The sequence below is a fragment of the Mercenaria mercenaria genome, chromosome 5 (assembly GCF_021730395.1).
Source record: "Mercenaria mercenaria strain notata chromosome 5, MADL_Memer_1, whole genome shotgun sequence".
NCBI lineage: Eukaryota > Metazoa > Mollusca > Bivalvia > Venerida > Veneridae > Mercenaria > Mercenaria mercenaria.
The window spans coordinates 97,099,662-97,109,961 of NC_069365.1; the positions used below are offsets into that span (position 1 = coordinate 97,099,662).

Genomic DNA, 10,300 nt, shown 5'->3' on the forward strand with positions numbered 1-10,300 from the left:
ATTGTAACGTTTCCTTGGTTGCAGTGAATGTTATCTATATATTTTGTTAGCAGCATTATATCTTGCCAGTCATGTTTTTTGAAAATAATTTCGATTGAGAAAAGAACCGTTTAACATGTTATTAAATATTAAACACTAAACCGTTATGGCACTTTACTTGTACAGTACAATTGCTATATATTTCTGTTTGTGGTGAGTGTATTAGAGCAAAACGAGATTTATTAGCATGATGTTTTCATTCTGATATTTCACTTATAGGTGTTTTTTCAGTATGAATGAGCTTTTGATTAAGCATTCCTAAGACTGTTTCCTTTAATTTTTCAGTGAGAATCAAAGGCATCTACCGGACATTGAAGAACCTGATATTGCCTTAGACTTCTAAGATATTTCTTCTTTCTACTCTCGAACATCCACCGGACATTGAAGAACTTGATATTGCCTTAGACTTCTAAGATGTTTTTGTTTACTCTTAACTGTTTTGAGAAAAGTTTCTTGCAAGTCTTTGCTTTGCTTTCATCTTTTATACTCGTGTTAAGAATATATCAATGAATGTGAAAACGTAGAATCGTTGAAAGGAATGGACCCGTATTAGCAATCGGCAGTTTCCGTGCCATTCCGTAGTGTCGTCTGTTCATTCGGCATTCTTCGACCATACATGTAGCTTTTACGAGCAATGAATTCGGTAACAACCGTAAAATGCCGAAATCATATACGGAGAAAACGTAACCTCACGGAAATTACCGATTGTCATTACTTTGTATAAGACTGAACACTTGTCACTGGAACAGTTTTGGCTGAATTTAACATTTTTAGCATGACTATGCGAAGAATAAGTAGACCTATCCTACTCACTACGGCATCGGCGTTGGCGTCGGCGTCGGTGCCGGTGTCGGCGTCGGCTTCACACCTTGGTTAAGTTTTTCGTACCAGTCCAAATTTTGACAAAGTCTTTTGAAATGAAGCTTTGAAACTTTCAACAGTTGTTAACCATCACCATGTCCATATTTAGGCAAGAGTACATAACTCCATCTTAGATTCTGGCTGAATTATGGCCCTGTTTTTGGACTTAGAAAATGGGTACATTTTTCGTACAAGTCCATGTTTTGTCAAAACTATTCGACATGTGGTTTTGAAACTTTAAACACCTGTTTATCATTGTGGTTTCCAACTGTAGGCAAGAGGACCTAACCCTGTTAACTATTTTGATTGAATTATGGCCCTTTTTGACTTCGAATTTGGTTCAGTTTTTGTTCAAGTCCATGTTTTATCAAAATTATTTGACATGTGGCTTTAAAACTTTGATCAATTGCGTATAATCATCATTTCCATCTGTAGGCAAGAGTTTATAACTTTGTCAACCATTTTGGCTGAATTATGACCCTTTTTGGACTTGGAATTCAGTTAAAGTTTTCATACAAGTCCATTTTTAGCCTAACCTGTTCGTCATATGACTTTGAAACATTGACCACTTGTTTACCATCATAGTCTACATATGTAGGCAAGACTACATAACTAGTACAATGACTTTAGAAATTAGTTCAGTTTCGCATACCGTTCCATATTTTGTCTAAACTGTTACACTTTCTTACCATCATGGTCACACATTGCCGCCATGTAGTGCCAGACTTATCAAAATCCACAAGTACAGGTAAATTGTACGTCTTATCTATTTATTTTTCGTCTGAAAATCTCTGGTAATATTTTGACCCCATTCTTCCATCAATTTTTCGAATAGTCGAGCGCGCTGTCAACAGACAGCTCTTGGTTTAGATTATTCTGTAGAGAGAGAATTATGTTATAGTTTGATTTTGACGTTTGTGAGTTTAATTCATAGCCTCGTCTGCCGATAAGGAAATGAGCATGATTTACCGTGCCTTCTTAAGGTAAGAACCACTATCGTGATAAATAATACTTCCTAAATAATGAACCGTTCCATTATTAAAAGTAAAAAAAACCCAAAAAACATCAATGACCTCAAAATCAAACTATTTGTTTTATATTGTGTTTTATTTTCATTTTTCATTTTCTCTGTATTGTCGTGTTAATTATATAAAAACTTTTGTTTTAGTTGAGTGTGGTTTAGGTGGTCAAATGGCTGGTCTGTTTGAAAAATTACAATGTTTTGAAATACTGTAGACAAATTTCTTGAAAATCATACATTTTCGCGAGGGATACACTTTTTATTATTCGCAAGTTAGCTCATCAAATTAAGTATCATCCGGAAATTGTAGGTTTGATTATAAACCATTTCCGTGCCATGCATGTGTTATTAATGAGCTGTTTTTCAGTGTCTTAAATGTACACGCACACTACTGACATTCCGGGTGAAATATACTGGCAGCAGCCGCTAAAAGTCCAGCGATGGAAATCTACTGAAAGTGCATTCTGGGCCCATTTAGCTAATACAGACAGGTATAGACTGAATCCGTGAGCCAATATTCGAATCATATTGCTAAAAATTTATTATGTTTAGATAAAAGCTTATCGGAGTTTTGTAACTTAGAAATTCCGTCCTATATGTAAAGGTTTATCGTCAGATATATAATGGACAAATTATAGTTAACTGGACAGTGCTAGATGTTCAAAACAAACTCAGAACATATCGTTCTTTTGGCTTGGCAACCTTAGAAGATCGTAAATGCCTTTTTATGATTAAATAAAAATTAATGTCATTTTTTACTAGAATAAGTAATATTATATAAATATTGCATTCCTGAGAGGGTGATATGAAAAATGTTCACCACGAGATATATGAATATCGACCGAGGCGTCAGCCGAGGTCTATATTCATATTTCGAGGGGTGAACATTTTTTATATCACTCTCTCCGGAATGCAATATTTATTTTATTATACAGAAATGAAATTAAAGGTCAAACATTTACTGTAAAATCAACATAATGATTTAAATGATTTACCTAACGTTAAAAATGAATTACCAAATAATGGAGATTGAGTTAAGGAGTGCTTACTTGTTAGCACTCGGGTGGCAACTCTTCTGTGTAATAAGACATTTTTGATAGATTTATTCGAGACGTTTGCATATCGCTGAATCCTATGTTTATGCGCATAATCATTTCAAAATCGCTAGCAGTAACATTCGAAAAACGGCGATGACTATATTATTTCTAAACGAAACATATATGTGTGAGACTTATTTTCTTAGTTAGATCATTTCCAATCTCATGGAAATAGTTTCGATTCAGTATTTGATAAAAAGTTGTTTTCGAAATTTTTGGCACGTAGAACAAATCATTAATAAAAGAAAAATCGGCCGGGTTCACAAGTGAAAGAAATTTAATCCTAAATTATAAAAGCATATCTTCTGAAAAGTTAACGTCTCAGTCTTTTACTCAGTGCAAAAGTATCAATCACTCAACGGGAGATATGAAAAATTAATATCACATGCGCAGAAAAACAAAATAGCGCTTTTGCGCAGGTGATATGAAATTGTGTATCATATTACATGCGCGGAAACAGGAAATAACGATTTTGCGCATGAGATATAAAATTACTGGGGAATATGATATATTATTCAAGTTAAACTAATGGGAAATTTGCATTGGATATTTATGTGAGGTATAATAAATGAGTGATATCAGATGGATAAATTCTTTTTTAGAAACCTTGGTGTTGTGAAATAGATTTTAAGTGCATGTAAGGATGTCAAAATGGAATAATTTCTGCCAAAACCTGTGTTTACATACCACAAAGCGATATTAGCCTGTGTAAATAATGTGTTTATAATACACTCTGCTTAGTTTTGATACTGCACGAGAAACAGTTGCTAATTATTTCATTCTCGGTCTAATCGAGGCTGATAACTGATCTTTTAAAAAATATTTTAAATGCAGGTTTATGTCCATTTACTAATTTTGATATTTTCAAAACTTAAGTTTTAGTTAGCTTCAAACTTTGTTATTAGCAATTGTTTCTCTCGGTATTCACATATGAATACTACTCATTAACTTTATTTGTTTTTGACTGTGTTTTGATACTGTATACTGTGATATGTCTATTATAATTCTATCACTGAATGGTTGTGGGCTTTGCATGACTATATTGATAATAACTTTTCATGTTTTTTTTTGCATAGATGAGATTATATTTATATAACAGAAATGAAAATTAAAAGAAATGCTTTTTTTGGTATTACAAAGTTTACAAATATGAAATTACGACTGGAAAATCCATTTTTTATGTAAATGACGTCATTATTCAACACCTCGTTGCCTGAAGACGACGTCATTATTATAATTTTTTGACGATCCATGTTCATGATAAAATTTGTTTGGATCTTTAGGTCATTTATTTTACACTAGTAGACTATGTAATACTATGTACATGTAATACTATAAAATCAGTTAGTACCCGCCCGATTAGCTCAGTAGGTAAGAGTGTTGGTCTACGGATCCCGGGGCCGTGAGTTCGATCCTATGTTCTCCGTGACGTTTTGATAAACGACATTGTGTCTAAAATCATTAGTCCACCACCTCTGATTCATGTGGGGAAGTTGGCAGTTACTTGCGGAGAACAGGTCTGTATTGGTACAGAATTCAGGAACACTGGTAAGGTTAACTGCTTGCCGTTACATGACTGAAATACTGTAGAAAAACGGCGTTAAACCCAAAACAAACAAACAAACAAAATAAAATCAGTTTCTTCGAATGTTTATAAAAAAAGTGCATATTTTCTGACCTGGCGGAGATATTTTAGTACAGCTGTAGCATTAAAATCAATAGGTAACTTGGTGCATATCGGATTTATTCGTACGGAATGAAACCAAATCTTAATACTTTCTAGGTAGAAACAATTCTTATTTCATGTGTGACGTCGTGCCATTACATGATTTTAGTATTTCAGAAGTGTTATAAAGCTTCGACGTTGACGTCGTTTTGCGTTTTTCGAAATGACTCGGCGTTTGGTGTTGCAGGAAAAACATATAAGAGATAAAAAGAATACTAGTATTATATTTGTACATTTCCACATTGAATTGTTACACTCTTTGAATAAATTTGATAAAATGCTCGGCAGAGCCTGGTTTAATAAATTCAATATGAAAAGACACTCGTGTAATATTCTCTGGGTATCTCTTATACTGTTTGTGATGAAGCATAAAATACTGGGATTTTAAGATATAAGTTATGTTTACATTGTTGATATATATTTCCTGTTTGATGTTAACATGACAGTTTTTATGTAAACGACTTAAAACAGTGTGCATTGTTGACATGGTCTAATGTTTTAATCACATTGGCTATTTGTACGTGTTTTTTATCATACAAATATATTATAGAAACAGTTTAAATTACATAGCTTTCTTTGATGTGTTTAAATAAGTTTTTGATTATATTAAGTATATGTAGCCAAGGACCCAGTTGGAAATAAGCTGTCTAGCTTTCATGGGCTATCCTAGGTTACTACACACTGCTATAATATATACATGTTGCTTCCAATTTGGACTCTTTTGCTAAGTCAGTCTTATTCTAACTACCATTTGTTTTTATCATATAAAAGTGCATGTAGTACTACTTAACCAGTTTCAGCACGGCTTCAGGTCAGGTCACAGTTGTGAGACTCAGCTGATTAATTTCACCCACTCAGGAAATTTATAAAAACACTGAACAGGGTCAACAAACAGATATTGTTTTCCAAGGCGTTTAATAAGGTCGATCATATTAGGTTAGGTTATAAGCTAAAACGCCTTAGTGTCAACCCACAAACCACCAAATTGCCAGGCACCTCATGTACGACTACAGTTACATCAGAAGCGTTACCCAAATGTTGAACATCTTAGAATGGAATACACTCCAATACAGAAGGTCATACAACTCATTAGTAATGTTTTACAAACAAGAGCTGTCTGTTGACAGCGTGCTCGACTATTCGAAGCATTGACAGAAGTGTAGGGTCAAAATATTACCTGGGATTTTCAGATAAAAGAAAAGGAACAGATAAGACAAACAATGTACCTGCATTTGTGGAATTGGATAAGTCTTGCACTATATGGCAATGTGTGACCATGTTGGTAAGCAAGTGTTTAAAGTTTCAAAGCCATATATCAAACAGTTAACAGACAAAATATCGAATGGTATGCAAAACCTAACTAATTTGCATGTCCAGATAAGGACCATAACTGAGCTAAAGTCCCTGTCCTAGGTAAGTAGACTATAAAGGTAAACAAGTGGTCAAAGTTTCAAAGCCATATGACAAACAGGTTAGGTAAAATACAGACTGGTACGAAATCCTGACTGATTTTCAAGTCCAAAAAGGGCCATAACTCAGCCAAAATAGTTGACAGAGTTATGTACTCTTGCCTACAGATTGGAATCATGATGAAAAGCAAGTGTTTAAAGTTTCAAAGCCACATGTCAAGTAGCTATGACAAAACGTTGACTTGTATGAAACTGAACCAATTTCCAAGTCCATAAAGGGCCATAATTCAGCCAAAATAATTGACAGAGTTATGTACTCTTGCCTACAAATGGAAATCATGATGATAAACAAGTGTACAAAGTTTCAAAGCCACATGTCAAATAGCTTTGACAAAACGTTGACTTGTATGAAACTGAATCAATTTCCAAGTCCATAAAGGGCCATAATTCAGCCAAAATAGTTGACAGAGTTATGTACTCTTGCCTACAGATGGAAATCATGATGATAAACAAGTGTTCAAAGTTTCAAAGCCATATGTCAAATAGGTTTGACAAAACATGGATTTGTACGAAAACTGAACCAATTTCCAAGTCCAAAAAGGGCCATAACTCAGCCAAAATAGTTGACAAAGTTATGTACTCTTGCTTATAGATGGAAATCATGATGATAAACAAGTGTTCAAAGTGTCAAAGCCATATGTCAAACAATTTTGACAAAATATGGACTTGTTCGGAAACTGAACCAATTTCCGAATCAAAAAAGGGCCATAATTCAGCCAAAATAGTTGACAGAGTTATGTTATCTTGCCAACAAATATATATCATGATGATAAACAGTTGTTCAAACTTTCAAAGCCACATGTCAAATAGTTTTGACAAAACATGGACATGTACAAAAATTGTACAAATGTATGAAACTGAACCAATTTCCAAGTCCAAAAAGGGCCATAATTCAGCCAAAATAGTTGACAGAGTTATGTACTCTTGCCTACAGATAGAGACAATTATATTAAACAAGTGATAAAAGGTTCAAAGCCATATGCCAAACACTTTACACAAAATGTGAACTGGTACGAAAAACTTAACCAAGATTTCTAAGTTAAAAGGGGTCGTAACTCAGTTTCAGAAAGTTTCAAAGCTTTATCTCAAAAGACTTTGTCAAAAAGTGGACTGGTACGAAAAACTTAACCAAGGTGTGACGCCGACGCCGTGGTGAGTAGGATAGCTCTATTTATTCTTCGAATAGTCGAGCTAAAAATGAGCCCAGACAGTTGCAGTCTCATCTTATACCAGTTAGAAACCTAAATTATTTAATCCCAATGTTTCACACTCAGAACTTTTCTAACTCCTGCTTCCCAAGGACCATCCGACTCTGGAACTCCTTACCAGCCTAAGTCAAATCTAGCCCCAGTCTCAGTATTTTTAGAGAGAGGCTGGCGGTGGTCAATATTTGATTGTATTGCATTTCTGTCATATTTTAATTTTAGCTGTCTTTTTAGCTTTTATTCTCTTAATATTCGTAACATATCATTTCTTTAATAACTCTCTGACAGCGACGCCCAGTGATAGCCGGAAATCGACGGTTGGGTGAAAGGTGTAGATGTGGATGTATTAACAGGCCTAGCTGTGATATAAATCACACTGTGATCGTAGTCAACTACCTAGTGTGTGTGATATATAAATCACACTGTGATCGTAGTCAACTACCTAGTGTGTGTGATATAAATCACACTCTGATCGTAGTCAACTACCTAGTGTGTGTGATATAAATCACACTGTGGTCGTAGTCAACTACCTAGTGTGTGTGATATAAATCACACTGTGGTCGTAGTCAACTACCTAGTAGCTGTGATATAAATCACACTGTGATCGTAGTCAACTACCAAGTGTGTGTGATATATAAATCACACTGTGATCGTAGTCAACTACCTAGTGTGTGTGATATATAAATCACACTGTGATCGTAGTCAACTACCTAGTGTGTGTGATATATAAATCACACTGTGATCGTAGTCAACTACCTAGTGTGTGTGATATAAATTACACTGTGATCGTAGTCAACTACCTAGTGTGTGTGATATAAATCACACTATGATCGTAGTCAACTACCTAGTAGCTGTGATATAAATCACACTGTGATCGTAGTCAACTACCTAGTGTGTGTGATATAAATCACACTGTGATCGTAGTCAACTACCTAGTGTGTGTGATATAAATCACACTGTGATCGTAGTCAACTAGCTAGTAGCTATGATATAAATCACACTGTGATCGTAGTCAACTACCTAGTGTGTGTGATATATATCACACTGTGATCGTAGTCAACTACCTAGTGTGTGTGATATATATCACACTGTGATCGTAGTCAACTACCTAGTGTGTGTGATATATAAATCACACTGTGATCGTAGTCAACTAGCTAGTAGCTGTGATATAAATCACACTGTGATCGTAGTCAACTAGCTAGTGTGTGTCCTATTTATGTGACACTACACATTTTAGTTACCCAACTACTGGAAATTTTAGCTTTGAGATTTGTCTGTGTAAATTGTTTTTAAGACTTGATAAATGTCATTTGTAACTTGTATATGTATTTGTGTGTTTTAACCTGAATAAACATCTAGTTATCTAATAAATGTTGTCTATCTGTCTTTAACTCTGTTACTTTTTCTGTCATGATCTCAGCAGTGTAGAAAATGTTCAACTGGATTTTGACGATGCTATGAAGTTCTTTGTACGAAACTTTCCCAACGCCTAATCACGTGCGTTTGGTACATGTAAAGTATTATCCGGAAGTACTTCAAAAAGAATTCTAACCTGGTTGACCAAAGGAGTTAGAGCGTTTTAACACAGAAACATAAGAGATCTATAAAAGCAAAGAACGATAACAAACAAAAAACAAGATAGCATACTCGACTGGTACCCATCAAACTTTCGAGTACTGGTTTAATCGATATTTGGCGATAAACAAACATTGAATGTGCATTGAATGAAGATATGCAGTTTAATTTAGAACTTTAATGAATGTCGCTTCTGCCTATTGGAAATACAGTCAAACCTGTGTTAAAGACCACTTCTGAACAGAGGCCACCTGGCTCTAAAGACCACATGTTTTGTTTCCTAGTTTAACATTTACAGTGTGTTCTAACCTGTGAATAAAGACCACCTCCCAATAAAGACCACATTTTGGCTATCCCAACGGTGGTCATTATAGACAGGTTTGACTGTAAATAACAGATGCTGATCAAATGGGATAAGGCTGTAACTTTATAATTATAATATAATTACAGAAAATTAGAAATAATATCAAAGCATACTGTTCGAAATAAATAACCATGAAATGAAGCATTAAATGATTGATTTCTAGCTAAAATATATATCAATGGCAATGCTATGATACTGATTCTATCATGATAAGCACACGTACTGAAAAATGTAAAAGCGGACTACATTCCTAATCATTGCAATGAAATGATAATCATTGTGATAATCATCAAAATTATCCTCTCCAACATGATCGTAATAATCGTCTTGACTACTAGTCGTCTTCATTAAAATCGTCCTTTTCTGTACAAGCTACCAAATTCATTTTCTAAAGTATACTTGGTATAATCAGAACTATAATGGACAACATGACATATCGCCATCACTTTCGTAACCCTTAAATCAAATAATTAGTAAATTCCAAATCACAGTAGTACATTTTGAACATGTAATACTTTTGATGAAATTCTAATTATTATACTCTGTTTAGTTGAAATGGAACATTCGTCAATACTTCAATATCAACATGTTAATTTCATACCAGAGTGACGTCACTAATGACACTGCATTAATGGATGACGTAGAATCAAGAAGTACATTTACCTCAATAATTTTAACATTTTCTCAGCCAAACAAGCAAAATACATGTGTGATTTTTGAGTCGGCTAAACGCTGTCAAGCGTTTGACGAGTCCTTGCTTTCGCACGATTTCTCATTCTTAAATGGCCTCACAACACAGCGAAGTGATGTAGTTCCATTGGATTGTCTCTAATTTCAAAGAGTTCATTGATCGAATGAAGTTCATTTATGTCAATCCTATTTGCTATGACCAATATACGATGTAATCTGTCATATTTATGACTTGTAATTGTGCAATACTCGA

The 10,300-nt window shown here is 34.4% G+C and overlaps 1 protein-coding gene across 1 annotated transcript in view; it reads left to right on the forward strand.

Moving 5' to 3' along the window:
• Positions 1-8,802, forward strand: part of LOC123558016 (protocadherin-like protein) — a 62,391-nt gene extending 53,589 nt beyond the window's left edge. The window contains exon 23 of the mRNA XM_053544398.1: positions 325-8,802. Within this exon, the coding sequence (XP_053400373.1) occupies positions 325-382 (58 nt within the window). The 3' untranslated portion in view covers positions 383-8,802. The remainder of the gene's footprint in view (positions 1-324) is intronic.
• The last annotated feature ends 1,498 nt before the right edge of the window (positions 8,803-10,300 follow it).